Source organism: Lepus europaeus, chromosome 6 (genome assembly GCF_033115175.1).
Source record: "Lepus europaeus isolate LE1 chromosome 6, mLepTim1.pri, whole genome shotgun sequence".
Lineage (NCBI taxonomy): Eukaryota > Metazoa > Chordata > Mammalia > Lagomorpha > Leporidae > Lepus > Lepus europaeus.
The window spans coordinates 117,224,850-117,246,068 of NC_084832.1; the positions used below are offsets into that span (position 1 = coordinate 117,224,850).

Sequence of the window (21,219 nt, forward strand, 5' to 3'; positions counted from 1 at the left end):
ATCATCTTAGCGATCTGTGCCAGTGTCTGTGTGAGGGTTCTTCTGGACCTGGGACGCTGGTTCGTGTGCTAGGGACTCGTGGCCTGGGAGAAAGGGCAGAACTGTGGAAAATTTTTGCACGGTTGCTGCTCTCCCCACTGCGCATTTGCAGGTACTTTGGGCTGTACTCCAGCTTTCACGAGCTAGAATCCTACACTAAGAAATCTTTATATTGGCTACTTTCATAAGAAGAAAAGTGTCATTTGTCTAAATTTATGCCAGTTTAGGATTGAGAGAGGTTGTATGTTGAGCTGTTTACTGATCGCAGATTTAGGCAGGTTGGTGATTTGGAAATGTCTACTTGCTTGTCTTGGGACTGTTCAGTGACAATGTAGGAATGTATGACTACCGCATAGATGAGATTCCTCCAAAATTATGCAGTCGTTATTTAATCATTAAATATGTATTTATCAAAAGGCTTCTCGCTGAACTGATTCACATGTAAGGCACAGGGAAAAGGCTGTGCAAAGCATTATGGTACAAGAGTCATTTCTAATACAGTGGAAGTAAATGGGGCTTTTGCTGTGGTTGCCACTTTGGCTTTAAAGAGCTTGATAAATTGACTTTTTTAAAATACAAACTCTGCAAAAAAGTATGTGTTCCTGCTTGCCTCATTTTGGAGTCCAATTTCATGGGACAGGAAATACTGCATTCCCTTTTTTATTTCTTAAGTTAGAATATAATACCTACTCTGACAGATAGAAAATGAAGGCTTGTCTAACAAAGTTAACTTGTCATTATAGTGCAGTAGAAGGTACTGTTTCAAGTCACACAGAAATAATTGTTATGTTGTGGAATATTAAATGGGATTGATTATTTTTTAATATTAAGAAAGTAGTTTGGGGTCAGCTCTGTGGCGCAGTGGGTTGTCACTGTCTGCAGTGCTGGCATCCCATATAGGTTCTGGTTCGAGTCTCAGGTGCTCCAGTTCAGATCCAGCTCCCTGCTAATGAGCCTGGGAAAACAGTGGAAGATGCCCCAAGTCCTTGGTCCCCTGCACCCATGTGGGAGACCGGGAAGAAGCTCCTGGCTTCAGCCTGGCCATTGCGGCCATTTGGGGAATGAACCAGTGGATGAAAGATTCTCTTTGTCTCTCTCTTTATCTCCCTCTCTCCCTCTCTCCCTTTCTTTCTCTCCTTGTCCCCTCTCTCCCTCTCTATCTAACTCTGACTTCCAAATAGATAAACAAATCTTTTAAGAAATAAAAAAAAAAAAAAAGAGTTCTTGTTGGTACTTCTGAAGTGCCAAGGTTAGTGACACTGAAGGATTCCTGTCTTTCCTCCCACTTTGATAGCTTCATTGCTTATATATGTATTAGAGTGTAGGTAAATAAGCATATAATTGCTAATCCAATGATTCTGAAGATGTAGGCTGCCATTACTGAACTGTTAACTATGTATTAAACAAAATTTTTACCTTTTGTGGCAAATATTTTCTTGGATAGTTTATTTTTTAAGACATTTAAAAAATGTATCTGACAGGCAGAGAGAGAGAGATTGAGAGAGAGAGTGAGTTTTCTCCCATAGACTGATTGATGCCCAAGATATCAAAATTGTCAGGGCTGGGTCAAGTTAAAGCTGGGAGCTGGGAACTCAAATATCTGGGAACTCAAATACTCAATGCTGGGAACTCAGATACTCAATGCTGGGAGCCCAAATATCTGAGCCATCACTGCTGCCTCCCAGGTCCACATTAACGGGAAGCTGGAACTGGGAGTGGAGCCAGGACTCAAACTGAGATCCTCAAATATGGAAAGTAGTTGTCCCATATGGCATCTCACCTTCTTGGTGAAATGCCTGCCCTTGGACACTCTTAATACTGTACACAGTATAGAGCACTGTTCTGTAGAAAACCATGGTTGGTTGTGGCAGTTACTAATGAATTCTGTGTTCGATTATGGAATATTTAATTACCTTCCTTCTTTTTTTGATTTTCTGTGACTTTTATGTGCTAATGATCTTAATTTTATTTTCCTAAAGCAAATAATAATGAAAATAAAATATGAAAAGTTCAATAGAAGTGAAATTCTGTTCCTACTGTGTTTTTTCTTTAAAGAATCTGCATGTACTCACAAACACTAATGTCCTGGAGTTCCCTCAGATCAGTGATCTTGGTAGAAGGTACAGAAGTTCAACTGAGACATTCAAACATGTGCCCTGGCAGGCTGGGGCCAAAGTTTTGTTAAACTCTTTTTGAATGCCACGTAATGCATGCTGACTTAGATGTAATCCCTCAGAATTTTGAGAGATGGATTAAGTTTCAGGTACATGATTTTATCAGCTGGAGAAAACAAGAATCATTTTTAAAATGACTAGGTGAAAAGTTTTAGGTTGAGTAATATTCTCATAAATGGAAATATTGTTTTATGCCCATGTAGAATGTTCTGCTTAAAGAAAACTTGACATAAGTTCATGAAATACACTCTGCTGCCCTTTGGGTTTAGAATTTGTTTTGCTTAAGAATTTATCAGATTTTCTTAAAATATCAAATGTGTAAATATACTTAAAATTGGGTGTTTTTTTGTACGTACACCTCTGAGGTAGCGTGTGCATCAGTGTGCCCTATACCGTGCTGGCCCAGTAGCCTCTCCAAAAGAGCCAGGTACATAGGGGTTCATTTGAGGCTGCATGAAAATGTTTGCTTAAAATAACCTTTTGAAATGGAAAATGTCAAATTGCGGAACTTACATCTCCTTGTATTTTTCCTTAAGGAGCATGCTGTTGAACGCTCATCCCCTGACAGCCTGCCACAGTCCAGGTTTGCTGTTTGTGTTTTATGGGGATCTGTGCCTGTTCAGCTGGGTTTTAAGAGAGTTCTCTAGATCTGACACTCCGAGATATTTCTGCTGCTCTTTCTGCAGGGAACACCCCACACTACCATCGCCCGGACACACTTCATCCACAGACAGTACTGTGACTTCAAGTGGTGAGTGGACTTGGAAGAGGTACAAAAACTGGGTGTTATAACTGTTTTTACAGCATGCAAATGAGAACATAGGCCAACACGTCTTTTGCATACTATTCATAGTATTCGTATCTTCCTGTTACAGAATCTGGATCAGAAACTTTGAATATGGCTTCTGGTGACCTTGACTGTAAGTCACTGTGTGAGAAAGCAGAGAATGTGAGATCAACCTCGGCCATGATGGAGAGCCAAGGTAAGCTGCTGAAGGGTGTAAGGACTTTCCATCCTAACCATTAAGCAAACCTTTAAGTTGTGGAGTAACTATCCTTGGTAGCTCAATATTATTCAGTATTGTCTTATAACATTTTTATAGAAAAAACTTGAAGACATAGTCTACAGCAAAGATGTCCAAGTGGTAACCACAGCCTTCATGTATGAAGATGTTGCAATTCGTTGTCCGTTTTGTAGACAGAAGAAAAATTATTATATAATGATATTGAAATGGGACTTAGGCAACTTGGAGATTAGGAGGTTCTTAGCCTGCTCATTAGAATCTGTCAGTTGGGAAGGATGAAACACTCAGGAGACAGGAGAATCCACCAGATAATATGGTGTATCCTTTCCTGCTACTTGACTGTGAACACAAAGTAGTTATTCTCCACCATTACCAGTGAGACATCACAACAGTTAGAAATTCTTACTACACCCCTCTTCCCAATCAAGGAAAATCTACTCTGTTGTTTGAACTTGACATTGACATTTGAGATATGTGTTAAATTAGAGTAGTTATAATATTGCTGAAATGGAATCTATTCCATGGGTTACTTGAAGAACATCTTTATACTTTAGTTTGTATCCTGGTATGGAAATGTTTTAGTTAAAACTGCTCCAAGATACCAGTTTTCACCTGTCATACAGGCAGAGGTACAAGGTTGAAGGCGTAAAGAAACTCTTATATGTTGCACATATGCTCCAATATAGTCGTTTGGTTTGTGGGAATTTATTGATATCTGTACAATATAGTATGAAATGTGAGTAAGTTTTTGTGGCATTGTCTGTAATAACAAAATATTGATACCCAGGTTTTAGCTGTCAACCAAGACTATATTTTGGCATATACATGTAATGAGATACTAATAGGCAGGCAAAAAGAATGTATAAAGAGATTTTTTTCTTAGATGTCAAGAGAAATAACAAAAAATGAAAAGATATCAAAGGATAGATTTTTCTTAACAAATTATATAATGTTGTATATACAGTTTGCAAAATTGTGTGAAAGAGGAAGAAAGTTTTATGTATATATTAAATATCTCTGGAAGGGTAGAAAAAACTAACATTGTCTATGGGGTGGGAAAGTGGGTTTTCTGGAAGATGTAGATGGGAGAGAAATTTTTCACTGTAAAATGTTTCATACTTTTTAATTCATGGACTATATGAACCCACCATCTGTCTTCAAATTTAAAGAAAAACTAAAGTAAAATTTCTGTACAGTAAAAATTGTACCACTGAGGAAACTGGATGGCATTTTATTCTTAATTCCATATGATTTTTTTAAAAATACAGCACATGTTTCAGATATTTATTTTTCTTAAAATGAAGCGGACCCTAACTGTACCGGCTAACCTTTGTGCCAGTGCAGGACAAGGTATCACTCTAGAAGGATAACCGTCAAGCATGTTCCGGTACAAGTAAAGTACACCAAAGTAAAGGGAAATTGCAAAAGGAAACAGCATCACAGTGTACCTTTCCTTTTTAGTTGGATGACATCTGACTTACATATTTTATGTAGACGGATATCCTACTTTGTTAACAATTTTGCATATGTTCTAAAAATATTTGTCAAGTTAAAAAAGAGACTTGACTGACCAACTGTCCATCCTCCCTTTGTCTACTTTCTATTGTTTTACCAGTAATGTGCTTGATAAAAAAAAAAAAAGCAACAATGTCCTAAAGAAGATTTTAAAAATACAACCTAGTATTTGAAGGCCATTTGTACAGATAGATACTCACTGCATTAAGAAATCTTCCATGGGCTTCTCTGTCTTATGGGCCTTATTTGCTGCATCCCTGATCCCAAATCAATGGGCACATTTATATTTTTAACATACTTTGTGCTTTGTCTCAGATGTCAAAGCCTTTTTCACTGACTGGTTTGCCCATAATTCCATCCTGTTTCTTCCTCCTTGTTAATGTTCCCCCAAAAGCACAGCATCTTCGCTTTATCCCATAGGCACCAGTCGAGCTCAAGAGAATATTGCATGCCAAGATGCTGTGACTACAGAAAAAACCACAATAAATCAGGTAAGGAAAGATACACATGGTCACAGTAAAATTATAGATACATGATAATGGCAGACTTGTCTCTTAAAGTCTGCAAAGTACTCTTAGAAACATTATTGTTTTCACCTATAAAAGCAGTATGAGGCTACTAGAGTTTAATTATATCAATAGTATGTAGGTGAGGGGTGGGAGACCTTTTTGCCAGGGGCCATTTGGATATTTATAACATCATTGGCAAGCCACTCAAAGTGATCAAACTACAAATCAGCCTGCTATGTATTTTTGAATTTGAAGTCTTACCTGCGGTTATGTAGGCAGATCCAGACCAAACCATTTTACAGGCCTCATATTGCCCACAAGCCGAATGTTCCCCACTCCAGCTACAGACAAAGAAATGGAGGTCAAAGAGTCCTTGAGACTTATCCGGAGTCATACAGTAGGGTTGGAGCTAGGACCTCTTGGTTCTACCTTGATTTTCCATTCATTTACTCATTCATTTACTTCATAAAAAATCTATTAGAAATGAGCCAAATATCCCTTAGTAGATGACTACTTAAATAAATGAATGTATTAACAAAAGTGAATACAACACTGATCTTCAAGATGGTTCTAAGCAGGTGAAGAAGTAGATTACTACTCAAGAGTGTGATTAGGGATATGAAAGAACAATTGCTTGAGGTGGAAGATAACATAGAGGGGGGTACCATGTGGGTGGCAGTGAATGTTATACAGTAGCAGACCTAAGTGCTATAAAAAACTATAACTATGAATGTTCATAGGGAACACTTGAATTCCTTTCCTTAAAGAAAAGACTGATTGTCAGCTGTATGAACTAATCATTCTTGAAGTGTAATTCACAGACTATGGTTCTAGATCTATGATTCTTTAAGAATGTTGTATGTGTAGAGTTGTGTGCATATTTTTTTCATCTCAATTCATAAACATTTTTCTGGTTAGGCACATTTGGCTGTAAGAAACAGGGACCCATACAAGCTAACTCAAGTTCACAGGAGTTGATGACATGGATACTTTTGGGGCAATGAGGTAGATAAACACTTTATGGCATTCCAGTTGCAAGGGAGTGGAATGAGTAGATGTGTGATGAGTTAGAATGATCCTTACTTGGATATGAAGAATACCTGGAGCAAAACCTTGGCTAGTGCACATGTTGAAAAGCAATGTCTCTTATTATCAGAAAGGACGGAAGGAAATTCAGGTCCTTGAGTCTTTCGTGGTAGGTTCTTTTGAGAAAGAAATTCCCGTCTCAAAAAGACAAGATGCTTCAAAAAATAATAGAGTAAAATAATTTGTAATGGTTGCAGTGGGACTGATGAGGGTGCTGTTGGAATGACTCAGGTAAGAGATGGAAGTTACTGAGGACTCAGTAATGTGAGATACATTACATAGTGGAGTTCATAGTAGATTAAGTTTATCAAGGGTGTGGGAAGAGGTGGATACCCAAGTTTATGGCTTAAGATAAAAAAGGCATAGGGAGGGAGGAAGAGGAACAGAGTTTGTAAAATACAATCTAGTAGAGACAAGTTGAGTTTCAGCTTGATGTACAGGAGACTTTACAGATAGTTATATACCCACAATCATAAGTTCACCCATATGACTGTAGGAGCAGACATGTTTGTGAGTTATCAGCCAAAGACCCAATGAGTAGAGATTTCCCAGGGACTCCGGTGAGCAGGCAGGGAACAGTAATGGAGAAAGTAAAGGCAGAAGAGACTGGGAAGGAGCTCTTGAAGTCATGGAATTGGGAATATCCCAGGAGGGAAACCAAGGGAAGAAAAATCTTAGAGGAGGGATTTACAGATTGTGTCGGATGCACTATAAGATCAAGTGAGATACGGATTGAAAATTACCCATTGAATTTGGCAATCGGGCACTCATTCGTGACGGCTGAGTTTACTTGGAGTGTCAAGGGTAGTTCACTGCTCATGAATGGGAGAGGAAGAACCAGAAACAGCAGCTGTGGAAAAATCCTCCCAGAAGTGTGGCTGTGAAGTGTAGGAGGAGAAAATGCCACAACTGGGAAGATCGTGGCATTGAGAATGGATTCAAAAAACCTGAATATTAAAATGGTGATGAGCATAGCCCAGTACTTCTGCTGCATTGCTGTGTGTCACATCTCATTGAAACCTAATTTCTGTTGTCAAAAAAATACACAGCAGAGTTATCTTCTTAGACTTATTATTTAATGGAAAATTTCTCTGGTTGTCTAGGTTTCTCCATTAATCTGAGAATGCTGAATAATTAGTTCCATAGAAATGACTGTGTAGTCAAGTTTCACTACTGGATAGCTTCACAGAACACCATGTAGCCCTTTGCTATGGTGATCTCTGTTATACAGATACATTCCTCGGCCACTTAGTGGCCTTGAGGCATTTTCATGTGGGCTAAAAGCCTAACAAAACACAATCTTAGCACCCTCTTTGTCATAGTTCCCTCAGACAGCCATAGAGAATGGATGCCACACATGATGGCTGCAGGCCCTCAGTTCACCTCTCCCACCATCCAGTCTGGCCCTCTATCTGCTGCAGCTGCTCCTATCTGCAGAAAATGTCCAAGCTACTCAAGTCAGGTGGTCTCTCTCCTTCCTGTCCAGAGCACTTAGACATATGTGTCTCATGTATTTGGCAGTCAGTTAGTTTGTCCAGTGGTAAACTGTGACATAGGTTTACATAACTTTTCATGTATTTATGTACTTTTGGCCTCAGCTAGATTGGAATCCCACTTGGTGCCAGTGTTGTTTTTTTTCTTAACCCCTAGTATAGTTCCTTGAATACTACAGGCTGTCTATGACTCCATAGGGTTAGGAGAGGACAGGATTTTGGGAAGTGATTGGTTATAATTCTACTCTATGTGCAGCAGTAACATCTCCTTACGATTTTAGGAAGCCAAAGAGGAACCCCAAACGACAGAAGAGCAAGGGAAAGCACGTGCCGCAGGAGGTAAGGAATGTTCTTTCTGACCCTCCTGTGAGCTGCTCTGTCCTGACAGTTGTATAGGTGAAGTCTGAGTTAAACCACGCCCCTTCCAGTGCTGCATTCATGCCCAAGACCGGGCAACAGACCCCAGTCTTGCTCCATTTCTCTCCTTGGAAAAAAGCAGCAGTTACACTGTGTTTGATTTCATTGCATTACATTGATCCCAGAAGACTTGGTATAACTAGAGCTCTACCGTGAACTGGGAACCAAGCCAGTGTTCACAGTCGGTTTAAACTCTGCTTTGAATTCCTTTTCAGGATCCCATCTAAAAGTAAAGAACTCCTTATTTATAAAGTAAGCACTAAGATTCTCCCCTCCTCAACTGACTGAGGATGGACTACTGGATAGAGTTCAGGCTTCGGAGTCATACAGGCTCTAGACTGGGTGAATTTCTGACTAGCTACGTGATTCTGCAAGGTTATTTAACCTTGAGTCAGTTTTCCATCTGAAAAATGGAAAAGATGAGCTAAAAACAATCTTTGTTGAGGTTACACCTATGTGCTATGTACTTGGCTGAATTAGTTCTGTGCAGGGTTTTTTGTTTTTGTTTTTGTTTTTAATCTTTCAAATGTTACGTGAATTAAGTAAATGATGATAGGCAGTTTCTAAGCCTATGAAATGCAGACAGTAGCAGTATCTGCCACAGAGAGTTGCTGTGAGGATTGAAGAAATGAAAATGTATGGGGCACCTGGGAAAAGCTTGGCACAGAGGCAGACATTTGATGGAGTCGTGCAGATGTTGCTCTGGACACCCGGATCCCACAGGAGAGGGTGCTGGCTCTGCTTCCCATTCCATTTCCCTGCTAATGCACACATGGGAGGAAGCAGGTGATGGCTCAGGTACCTGGGTCCCTGCTATCCACGTGGGAGACCTGGATTGAGTTCCTGGCTTCTTCTGTTGGTTTGGTTTGACTCCAACTCTTGAGAACACTGAGGGAGTCAATCAGCAGATGGAGAAGCCCTGTCTGCCTGCCTGCCTGTTTCCATCCCTTTGACTCAAGCCTTTCAAATAAATTTGTTAAAAAAGATAGAAATTCATGCATAATTAATAGGTTACTATGCATTTTCTATGAATTTTTTGGAGATTCGTTGTATTAAAAGCATTCAAATACAGAGAGAACAAACTGGGCTGTTCTTTGCTTCTCAGATATCTTATGGTTTCAAAAAGTATTCACAAGCTCAGGTGTGAGCCAATGATTTTGATGTCATTGTGATTTTAGTTTCATAACATTATCTTACAGTTGACGCAAGTGCATTATTAGCTGTCATATTTAGAAAATGCCCTTGTTTAGTGAAGATAATACATCATTGTTAAAAATATGCTTTTATATATTACATTTTGTTAACCAAATAATATTTTATTGTCTTGTAATAGACACTGCAGTTTCCCATCTTCCTGGAAGCACTGTGAAATCGGTTAACTTTAGACAAAGTGACAGGTAAGCTTTTCTTCACGTTGCATCTTAACCTGTTGTACGTTTCAGTTGGACTATATTTGAATAAGATCTTTGTTTTATCCCACAGCACTTCTGCTAATGAGAAGGAGGTGGAGGTGAGTTTAAACTAAATGTGTTTTTGTTTTAACAAGGAAAAAAAAACCTGTTTCAGACTCACCTGCTGATGTCATTGCATGCTCTAGTATAAGCTGTTTTAAATTTGCTATGTGTTTGCCTTGGCGATGGCTAAGTACAGGTAAGGTCAGTGCCTATCAGCATGATGCTGGGAGCAGAAAGAAGTGCCGCCCCATACAGTCCGGTGTTATCCTGAAATACTTGGGCACACCCAGTTCTTTCTCTTGAACTTGTGCTATTTTGACCACAGGCGGAGTTTCTCAGAGTGTCACTGGGATTTAAGTGTGACTGGTTTACTCTCGAGAAGAGAGTGAAGCTCGAAGAGCGGTCTCGCGACTTGGCAGAAGAAAATCTGAAGAAAGAAATTGCTAACTGCCTAAAGCTATTAGAGGTGAGAATTGGAACAGGAGGGCACTGTCACATGGGGTCATGTTTTCCATACTGTTTGCGTACTTACAGATGAGTTGACTTGTCTGATGAACCAATACCAAATACCAAGTGCTGTCTGACTGAAATGCAAATTAATGGGACATGAAGAATTCAGGATTAGGCTGCAAGAACTATTTCACTAACAGACAGTGCTAACAATCAAACACCCAAATGTCTTTCTGAGTAGGCTGTGTGAGTCATCTGTTTTCTCTCTGGATTTTCAAATAGATTTTAGGAGGAAGAATAATGATGCCAAAAACTGAGCAATAGGAGGAAAAGGCAGTTTTAAGCTTTATGGAAGAGACTCAAAAGTCTATTTCCATATTGATTAACTTAAGAAAAAAAGGACAATGGCTGATTAGAGTCTCATCAGATGACAGGGCAAGTCTGCTCGGAAGAAGAGCAAGGTGCAAGAATGACAGTGAGCATTATCTTTGCATCTTGTGAAGTTTCTTCCTTCCTTCCTTCCTTCCTTCCTTCCTTCTTTCTTTTCTTTTCTTTTCTTTTCTCTTTTCTTTTCTTTTCTACAGGCAGAGTGGATAGTGAGAGAGACAGAGAGAAAGGTCTTCCTTTTTTGCCGTTGGTTCACCCTCCAATGGCCGCTGTGGCCGGCGCATCTCGCCAGGAGCCAGGTGCCAGGTGCTTCTCCTGGTCTCCCATGTGGGTGCAGGGCCCAAGGACTTGGGCCATCCTCCACTGCCTTCCCGGGCCTCAGCAGAGAGCTGGCCTGGAAGAGGGGCAACTGGGATAGAATCCGGCGCCCCAACTAGGACTAGAACCCGGTGTGCCGGCGTCACAAGGCGGAGGATTAGCCTGTTAAGCCACAGCGCCGGCCTGTGAAGTTTCCATAAACTCAGAGATGGGTTGGAAAAATCAGTGACTTGATTTTGGATGGAGAAAATAAAAATTGAGAAGCAATGTTTTGCTATCCTGTTGTGATCTGAAATACTTATTTTTATTTGTTTTTAGGGATTTATGAATTTATTTGCAAAGAAGAGTTAGAGGGAGAGGCACAGAGAGGGAGACTGAGACCTTCCATTTGTTGGTTCACTCGCCAGATGGCCACAATGGCTGGGGCTGGGCCCGGATGAAGCCAGGAGCCTCGAACTCCATCCAGTTCTCACCTGTGGGTGTAGGGGCCCAAGTACTTGGGCCATCTCCCACTACATCCTTGCACACTCCAACAGGGAGCTGGATCAGAAGTGGGGCAGCCAGGACTTGAACAGGCATTCCTATGGGAAGCCAGCATCTAGGTGGTGGTTTAACTCTTGGTGCTACAATAGAAACTTCTGTTCTTTTAAAAGGTTGTTTTGGCCATTTGGCAATTGTTGGTTCCATACAGATTCTGGAATATGTTTCTATTTGTACAAAACACAGTGGCGATTTTGATAGAGATTGCTTCCAATCTCTAGAATGGTTGGGGCAGTATGGAATCTTTACTTAGGTCTGCCAATCCATGAACACCAGTTGTAGTTGCACTGATTTGTGTTTTCCTTAATTTCTCTTAGCAGTGTTTTGTGCTTTTTGGTGGATACGGTTGTCACTGCCTTCATAAGGTTTATTCCTAAGTTTCTCAGTCTTTTTGATGCTATTGTAGATAGAGCTATTTTTATACTTTCCTTCTCAGAAATTGTGTATAAAATGCAATTGATTTTTTTGTGCTAACATTGTATCACTGAATTTTGCTTCTGTTGTTTATTCTAAATTTTTTGTATGGAATCTATCACGTTTAGCACAATAAGATCTTTAATGTTCAGTATATCCAGAGAGGATGTTGCTTCTTTCTGTCTTTCAGGTTAGAATTCCTTGGTGTGTGTGTTTTTTTTTTTTCTCTCTCACTTAATTGTTGTAGTTCCTGTGCTAGTACTCCAGGATGTTGAGTAACAGTGGGAGCAGCCATCCTTGCCTTTTTCTTGAACTTGGGAGAAAAAGCTTTGAGTCTTCTAACTTTGAGTATGATTTTGCTGTGACTTTTTCCTAATTGACCTTTATTCTATTGAAGTCGTTTCCTTCCATTCCTAGATCTTTGGGTATTTTTTTTAAATCAAGGTAGGACAAAGAGACTTGTCAAATGTTCTTTGTATCTCAGCTGAAGGAGTCATGAGGTTTTTGTCCAATTTTCTCAATGTGATAGATGAGGAGCCTTCAAAATGCTCATTGAAAATACTATGAAAAAACCTATGGATGGGGTTAAATTTTTTTATTAAAATAAACCTTTTAATTCTACTTTCCATAGATAGTTTTTGAAGTATATCGTACATCATGACTAAGTGGGAGTTTTTCCTGGGGAGGATGGTTCACATAGAAATAAGTGTAATAGGAGGATACTTCATGAAGTTCATGGAGAAAAGGAATGAAAAGATAAAGCTATGAGGCTGGCATTGTTCCATAGTGAGTGGATTAAATTGCCACTTGAAAGGTTGGCACTCAGAGAGCTAGTTCAATTCCCAGCTGCTCTGCCTTCCTACTAACTCTATATTATTGTGCCTGGGAAAGCAGTGGAAGGTGGCCCAGGTGCTTGGGCCTCTGCCATCCACATGGGAGGCCTGGGCTCACCCTGGCCATTGTGGCTACTTGGGGAGGGAACCAGCAGATGAAAGATGTCTGTCTCTGTTTCACTGCCATTCAAATAAAATAAAAATTTTTTAAAGGGAGCATTTTGGAGCAAAAGTATTTACCTGTGCCAAGCTCTTTTTTGTACTATGCATTTTTCCATGAAGTTTATGAAGACCCGTGGCACAATCCTTTCAAAGTGTTGTTGAATTCAGTTTGTAAGTGTTTAGTTCAGTATCTTGCAGGCGATACTCACCAAGGTATTGGTCTGTAGCTTTCTTTTATTGTAATGCCTTTGTTGGGCGTTACTATAAAGGTAATGCAGCCCTTACAGAATGAGCTCTACGTGCTCCATCTTCTTCAAGGTTTTGAGGGGAGAGGGTTTTTGGAGGATTGATATGCAGTCGTCTTCTAATATTGGGCAGAATTCAGCAGGGAAGCTGGGCTCTGCTTTGTTGGGAGGTTTGGATTGCTGCTTCAGCCTCCTGAGTGATTTCAGGTCTGTTTGGCTGCATTGGTTCTTGAAGACTTGATCTCAGCTGGCCATATGCTGTTTTGTTAACAATATCTCCTTTTCCCTTCCCAGTTGGGGGTGGTTATTGAAACTACTGTAGGAAACTGCCTGTCTGAGCATGGCCATTCCAGTTGGCTAACTGCTCTCCAAGTGCAACTCCGATTGATCTGTTTCCAAAGCAGCTGCCATTCACTGAGCACCTACTGTGTGACAAGCACTTGGCTTCAGTTATGTCTCATAGCAAAGTATTCCTGGAAAGGAGATGTAATCCATCTGATTTATCAGGAAATAGCCAATGATACACGTTTACATGTTAACAGTTTTAGAATCACAATCCAATGTACAATCAATGGTGCCTTATGGTTTTATTGGCAGCACTTTCTCTTATTGATGTACAAAATAATGGTGTTTCTTTGTGTCTTGGGGATTTGCTCATAAACACATGGCTAATGAACAGTTACTTATTTGCTTCCAAGTCTGCTGATTTCTTAATTTTCTGTGTCTACCCTAGTGAGAAGGATGGTTCTTCATCAGGCAGGGCACCATTTTGTATAATGGGTGCAGGTTCAAAAGGAGTATTCATAAAGTAGTAAAGGATACCCAATCACACCCTATCGATGGAAGAACAAGTGTAGTAACCAGAGCCAATTCTTAATCCAGTGTGTTTTGCTGCTTTCCTTATAAATTTCACCCTATGATCCTCATAGGATACATGAAAATCAATTGTAAGCATAATTTTTTATGACTATAGTAAACTCTAGGAGAGAGATACAAAGGCACATGAAGGAGTGATGAATTGGGAGATAAATAAGGGATAGAGATTAGACAAGAAAAATGTTATGAGCATCCATTAGCCAATGAAGTTATTGAAATTTCAGTATGCTGTATCACTGCTCTTTGCTATTCCTTTTGCTCCTCCCACCAAGATCATTGAGCTGGGACTGCATCTACTTGTGCAACTTTGTAATAGAATCACTTGCAAGGGGCCAGTGCTGTGCTGCAGCAGGTTAACACCCCATAACGCTGGCATCCCATATGGGTGCCAGTTTGAGTCCTGGCTGCTCCACTTCTGATCCAGCTCTCTGCTATGGTCTTGGAGAGCAGTAGAAGAGAGCCAGAGTCCTTGGGCCCCTGCACCTATGTGGGAGACCTGGAAGAAGTTCCTGGCTCCTAGCTTTGGATCAGCTCAGCTCTGGTTGTTGTGGTCATCTGGGGAGTGAACTGGTGGATGGAAGACCCCTCTTTCTCTCTCTCTCTGTCTCTGTAATTGTCTTTGAAATAAATAAATCTTTAAAAAAAAAAATCACCTGCAGAATGATTGTGTTAGATGGATAGATTGTAATACTCTGCTCTCTCTACAGTCTTTAACACTTCTCTGTGAGGAAGACAACCAGGCCCAAGAAATCATTAAGAAGCTGGAGAAGAGTATAACATTTCTTAGCCAGTGTAGCACGCGAGTGGCCAGCAGGGCTGAGATGTTGGGAGCCATTAATCAGGTAACCTCTCTCCATTTCTCTATTTACGATGGAATTATGAAAAGGATTTATTTCCCTGAAGATGGTGGATTACATTTCTACAAATAAGTGTAAAGAATATTTACTTGTATAAAACATGCTAGTTTCACACAGAACAATGGAATATGCAAATGAAATGATAAAATATATATGTATACTAATATAATACCGCACACACTCCAAGTGTCAAGTATCGGATGGTGAAAAACATTGTGGCTGTAAGTAAAACATTATGTAGCTATCAAAAGGAATGCATTTTTGGTATATGCTGCAACACAGATGAACCGGAACACATTATGCTGAACAAGAGTGGTGGAGGTTTCCTATTAAGAGTCCATTCACTTGAAGTATCTGGAATGGGTAGATCCTTGGATCACAGACTGGATTGGTGGTTGCCAGCCGCTGGGGCAGGGGACACTGTGGAGTGAACTGCTTAATGTGTGTGGGGTATTTACTTGGGGTGATGAAAATGCCTTTTTTTTTTAAACTTTTATTTAATGCATGTAAATTTCCAAAGTACAGTTTATGGATTACAATGGCTTTCCCCCCCCATAACTTCCCTCCCACCCGCAACCCTCCCCTTTCCTGCTCCCTCTCCCCTTCCATTCACATCAAGATTCATTTTCAATTCTCTTTATATACAGAAGATCGATTCAGTATATGCTAAGTAAAGATTTCATCAGTTTGCACCCACACAGAAACACAAGGTGTAAAAATACTGTTTTAGTACTAGTTATTAAATCACAGTGTACAGCACATTAAGGACAGAGATCCTACATGAGGAGTAGGTGCACAGTGACTCTTGTTGTTGACTTAACAAATCGACACTCTTGTTTATGGCATCAGTAATCACCCTAGGCTCTTGTCATGAGTTGCCAAAGCTATGGAAGCCTTTTGAGTTCACTGACTCTTATCATATTTGGACAAGGTCATAGTCAAAGTGGAAGTTCTCTCCTCCCTTCAGAGAAAGGTACCTCCTTCTTTGATGACCTGTTCTTTCCACTGGGATCTCACTCGCAGAGATCTTGCATTTAGGTCATTGAAAATGTCTTTAAATTAGATATAGTAGATGCATACTGAAAGTGTATTAATGTCCTTGATGTTATATTGTAAATAGTATATTTGCATGGGACAAGAAAAGCAATACATGTATGTTATCAGGGTCCAATTACAACTTGTTTCTGTGACAGCAGGGGAAATGTGATGTTGTTGCTGTTGGTTTTGTTAGATGTGACCATGGCATTGAGATTCTTTAAGAAAGAGCATTTACTCTCAATGAGGTATTCAGGAATGAAATAGTTCCTCTTGCTTTTATTTTTTTTTTAATTAAAAAAAAAATGTCCAAGAGCTGAAACTCTCATGGCAAAACGCTGCTGGTTCCTGAAGCTTGCTGATGGATACATGTGGGTTTCCTGTGTACTTTCTGTATCGGGCAACTTTAAAAGTTTTTAAAAATTGAAGAAAACTAATAAGTTAGTGATGATTAGTTATAATAATTGTGCCAACATAATTGTGACCACGTACATTGTATTGGTCTATGAAGATGACTTTTCCTTCTCTGTACAAATTCATGTTCTTCCTGAAGTTAATTTTCTCTGCTATTTTTTTCTTTGCTATGGTTCGTTGTCTATTTACCTAGCTCTAGTCCATCTGAAACTCGTCTGAAGAGCCAAGGTCTCCCAAGACATTTAAACTCATGGGTGTTCTGCTGGTTTCATTGTTCAGATGTTGCTTCCTGAGATTTAGATGTGTTCTAATCTGGACGGGTCGTTTGGACTTGCACAGAAGTCCTGCAAACTCTCGCAAGTTGAGTCTCTTTTTCCTGAGTTCCTTCTCTGTCTCTTACTTCTTTAACTTTTTCCATTTCGGTGGAAGGTAAACTTTTTGAGACGTCAAGTGACTGAGGTGGCTTTATGTTCTGGCACCTAGCTGCTAGTGAGGCTGTGTGAAGGATTCCAGGTCGCAGACAGTTTCTTCTGGGATCTGTCTGGCATTGCTCTATCATCTTCCTGGGTCTGGTGTTGCTATCAAACGCTGTGACTTCTCTAACTCTGGAGCCTTTGCCTATAACATTTTCTACTTTCTAGAATCTTGTAGGATGTTCTCTTTGCCCTACTACCCTCCTTTGGTTTATTTTTATCTACTGTTTTAGGCTGTGAGTTGCTATTTTAGAGGTGGAAACTTAAGTTTATGAGTTCCGGAAATACTTTCAAGTAGTTTCATTTTCTATATTTTATAGCTTTTTTTTGCATCTTTAACACTTCCTTGAATGTTAGATCTTGTGACCTTATCTTTCTCAACTTTTTGCTGCCTTGGTATTTTTGGCTTTAGTTTCAGGGCAATTGCTTCAATTTTATCTCTAAACTCTGCTATTTTGCAACATGTTTAATTTCCAGAAGTTCTTTGAATTAATGTTCTGAACATTATTTTCAGTAATATCTTTTTCATGCACACAATAAGTATTAACTCTGAGGATATTGCTAGCTTGCTTGAAGTTTGTTTGCCTAGAAACTATTTCTTCTAGGTTGTTTTTACGTGTTTTGGTTTGCCCTAAAATCTGATCATCTGGGTATCAGAAAAAATCCTTAACTCTAAGCTTTGTATGAGTGAGGATGATTCACTGGGGTACTACCCCTAAGGTCAATGGTTAAAAGAATTCCATCTTGGAGTATCAGATGCCCCAGGGAAACATCTCCCACCTGTCTACTTCGCAGGTATAATTTTGGCTGTCAGCATTTGGGAGTGGAATGGTTACTAAAGCTGGGATCTCCGTATTCAAGATGTGTACAGACCTTTGCTTACATCTGTTGTCTTCAGTATGACACATACACCAACAACCCTGTTCCTTTCCAACCATGGACACTCTGTTCAATTGTCTCTAAGTATTCGCTGTACAGTCTTTGACTGAAGTAGTGGAGAGGAAGTTGGTCTGCTGGCGAGAATAAGGGAGGAGATCTGTGGCTCTACGTAGTTTTTACACAGAGTTTCAACCAATTCTGTGCATATACCCACCCTCAACTTGGGTCCCAGAGGCACTGATCATTCTGAGGCCTTTGGGGTTTCTGTAGTGTCCCCTCGGTTGCTTTTGGGCCTTGCTTATCCACCTTCTTTTAGGATTTAGCTTTTCCAGGTCTTAGTCATGTACTCCTAGTCTTCCTACTGTCCACCTTGCAAAATCTTGTTGAAATGAAATCATCTTCTGTTCTCTCTGCCCTTGTAAATTCATACTTTTTTTTTTAAAACAATGTGATTTATTGTCATTGTGATTTAGGGAAGGCGTGAAGGTAAGGTCATGTGTTCAGTCATCATCTTTTGTATACTGAGAATTGTGTTTGCAATGTAAATCTGCTTTTCTCTGTGTAGGAAAGCCGGGTCAGTAAAGCAGTGGAAGTGATGATTCAGCACGTAGAAAACCTGAAGAGAATGTACGCCAAAGAGCACGCTGAGCTGGAGGAACTGAAGCAGGTGCTTTTGCAGAATGAAAGGTCTTTTAACCCTCTTGACGATGAAGGTATCAGTGATGTTTCTCTCGCATTCTCCTCGTCCATGCTGTTATTAAATCTTACTGTGTCTTTAGGTTAAGGCTATAATCAAAGACGGTCTCATTTCTTTAGCTTACATGGCCAGAAGTAAGGTGTCAGAAAGCAGACTGGGACACATGAAGGATTTTTGGTAATGACAGATTTAACAACAATTTGTTAATTTAGATCGCTGAGATGAGAGGATATAGTTAATTCACCTCACTAAGTTGGCCTTAGTGTTCCTCTATGTAGGGTATGTTGGAATGGACTGCTTTTCAGTGTAAAGTAAGGCACAGTATTATTGATGAGAGGCTCATTGAAGTTAATTTTGGATTTCTCAAAGAAGCAATGACCTTGGCACAGTGTGCTGACTAACGGACTGGAGAGAGACACATGAGGCCGTGGAAAATTAAATAAACAATGAGTTTTCTGACGATTCTTATTTTCGTGAACTACCCCCTCCTCTAGAAGTATAACCAGAGCTGATAACTCTTTTGCGGTAGAATGTTAGATTCCCTTTTACAGCATTCACTTGCTTAGTGCCTGCCACGTGCAGTGACAGAGGGCTGTGTCCCACTGGCTCTGATGGCAGTTTTTACACATCACCCCGTAAGTGATAACAGATATTTATACTGCTTAGCATTCTCTGGAATCTTAAACACATCTTTTCTGTCCTTTGCTTTATTTTATAAAGAGTTAAGGGCAATGCTTCAACATGAATTTCACGAATACTGTCTAAAATGTGTGTTTCCTTTTAGAGGACTGCCAAATTAAAAAACGTTCAGCATCTCTGAACTCCAAGGTAATTTCTCATTCATTTAAGTGCCTATCAAGTGCATATAAGCAAGACAGGTTTAAAGTATTTGAACTCACATGCCTTTAAATCTAAATCAGCGAACCGTGCCATTAATTCATACGTACGGGGGGTATGGTTATGCATGCATCTGTTGAAGTAAGTATGCCTTTATACTTCCTGCTCTATGTGTATATCTAGTTGGCCTGACAGCAGAAGGGCCAGCCAGTATCACAGTAGTTTTTCTCTGTAATGTGTAGCCACAGTGGGTTCTCAAAAAATAGCAGTGCGGCTTGGCACCATCCCTAAGAGCCAGTCTTTTTTCTTGCTGCTTCACTCTGTCTTTGGCTTCCACCTCATGGCCTCGGTGACTACTTCAGACCCAGGCACCGAGTGCTGGTCATTATATCAAGGCATAGTCCACGAAAAAGGAAGAAGCGAGACCAGTGTTCCATCTGCCTGTAAAGACGCTTCCTAGAAAGAAACATAACCTTGGCGTGTTCATTCTTGATTGTGTACAAGACTGGAGAATACAGATATATTCTGGAGTCTGTGGACGGGGCTAAAACTCAAGTTCAAGATGGGGAGAATGGACAACTGAAGTGCAAGGGGCAGTTTTTGCCACAGTTTGAGAATCAGGATTTCATAACTTTTCAAGTCATTCCATCCCAATCCCTCTCTTGCACTGAAAAGAGAAACAGAAAAGTTATAATCAAATAGTGTCAGAAACAGGATTATAAGCCAGGTTGCTTGGATATTGCTTGAATAGTCTTGATGCTCACTAATCTATGAAATTAAATGAAAAGGATGCATATTAAACCTCTAGTTTGCTACATTTGAAATATTTGTATATCATGAAGTTTCATTTATTTAAACTTTTAGAACCACATAATACTTGGCCGGCGCCGCAGCTCAATAGGCTAATCCTTTGCCTTGCGGCGCCGGCACACCGGGTTCTAGTCCCGGTTGCCCCTCCTCCAGGCCAGCTCTCTGCTGTGGCCAGGGAGTGCAGCGGAGGATGGCCCAAGTGCTTGGGCCCTGCATCCCATGGGAGACCAGGAGAAGCACCTGGCTCCTGCCATCAGATCAGCGTGGTGCGCCGGCCGCGGCAGCCATTGGAGGGTGAACCAACGGCAAAGGAAGACCTTTCTCTCTCTCTCTCTGTCCACTCTGCCTGTAAAAAAAAAAAAAAAAAAAAAAAAAAAAAAAAAAAAAAAAAAAAAACACATAATACTACATAAAACTTTGCTGTGAAAATCACAAGGCTGATTTAGGACCACAGTCAGTCATTAAAATAGCATGAGAATCTTTCTTTTTTTTTCTGACAGGCAGAGTGGACAGTGAGAGAGAGACAGAGAGAAAGGTTTTCCTTTGCTGTTGGTTCACCCTCTAGTGGCCGCCGTGGCCAGCGCATCGTGCTGATCTGAAGCCAGGAGCCAGGTGCTTCTCCTGGTCTCCCATGCGGGTGCAGGGCCCAAGGACCTGGGCCATCCTCCACTGCCTTTCCAGGCCATAGCAGAGAGCTGGCCTGGAAGAGGGGCAACCGGGACAGAATCCAGCGCCCCAACCGGGCCTAGAACCTGGTGTGCCGGTGCCGGCTGAGAATCTTTAACAGTATGTTAAAGGAGAAAAAATGAAATCATTAAAATAAAAGCCATACATGTACATAATTATGTCCTCTTGAGCTAGAGGAAATCTTTGCAACCATAAAGCAGCAGTAGCAATAGAGAAACATGTACATGATTAATAGGGGCAAATGTCATACAGAGGAGATTGTGAGTTATTCATGGGTATTCAAGAGAGAGAGCATGCTATGTTTAGGGTCTGGCCCTGTGTCATAGAAGGTGAAGCCACCCCTGCAGTGCCTACATCTGATATGGGTACCAGTTTAAGACCCGGCTGCTCGACTTCCAATCCAGCTCCGTGTTTGTGTGCCTGGGAAAGCATCAGGAGATGAGTCCTTGGGCCCCTGTACCCACATGGGAGACCACGAAGAAGCTCCCAGCTCCTAGCTGCAGTCTGGCCCAGCCCCAGCTGTTGCAGCCATTTGGGGAGTTAACCAGCTGATGGAAGATGGCTCTGTCTCTGCCTCTTCACTGCAACTTTGC

At 40.6% G+C, this 21,219-nt stretch overlaps 1 protein-coding gene across 1 annotated transcript in view; it reads left to right on the forward strand.

The window, feature by feature from the left end:
• The window catches only part of IRAG2 (inositol 1,4,5-triphosphate receptor associated 2), a 111,601-nt gene that overhangs the window by 87,599 nt on the left and 2,783 nt on the right, over nucleotides 1-21,219 (forward strand). The window contains exons 25-35 of the mRNA XM_062195232.1: nucleotides 2,750-2,796; nucleotides 2,900-2,964; nucleotides 3,089-3,196; nucleotides 5,174-5,244; nucleotides 8,123-8,180; nucleotides 9,592-9,655; nucleotides 9,741-9,768; nucleotides 10,038-10,178; nucleotides 14,645-14,779; nucleotides 18,161-18,308; nucleotides 19,077-19,120. Of these exons, the coding sequence (XP_062051216.1) occupies nucleotides 2,750-2,796; nucleotides 2,900-2,964; nucleotides 3,089-3,196; nucleotides 5,174-5,244; nucleotides 8,123-8,180; nucleotides 9,592-9,655; nucleotides 9,741-9,768; nucleotides 10,038-10,178; nucleotides 14,645-14,779; nucleotides 18,161-18,308; nucleotides 19,077-19,120 (909 nt within the window). The remainder of the gene's footprint in view (nucleotides 1-2,749; nucleotides 2,797-2,899; nucleotides 2,965-3,088; nucleotides 3,197-5,173; nucleotides 5,245-8,122; nucleotides 8,181-9,591; nucleotides 9,656-9,740; nucleotides 9,769-10,037; nucleotides 10,179-14,644; nucleotides 14,780-18,160; nucleotides 18,309-19,076; nucleotides 19,121-21,219) is intronic.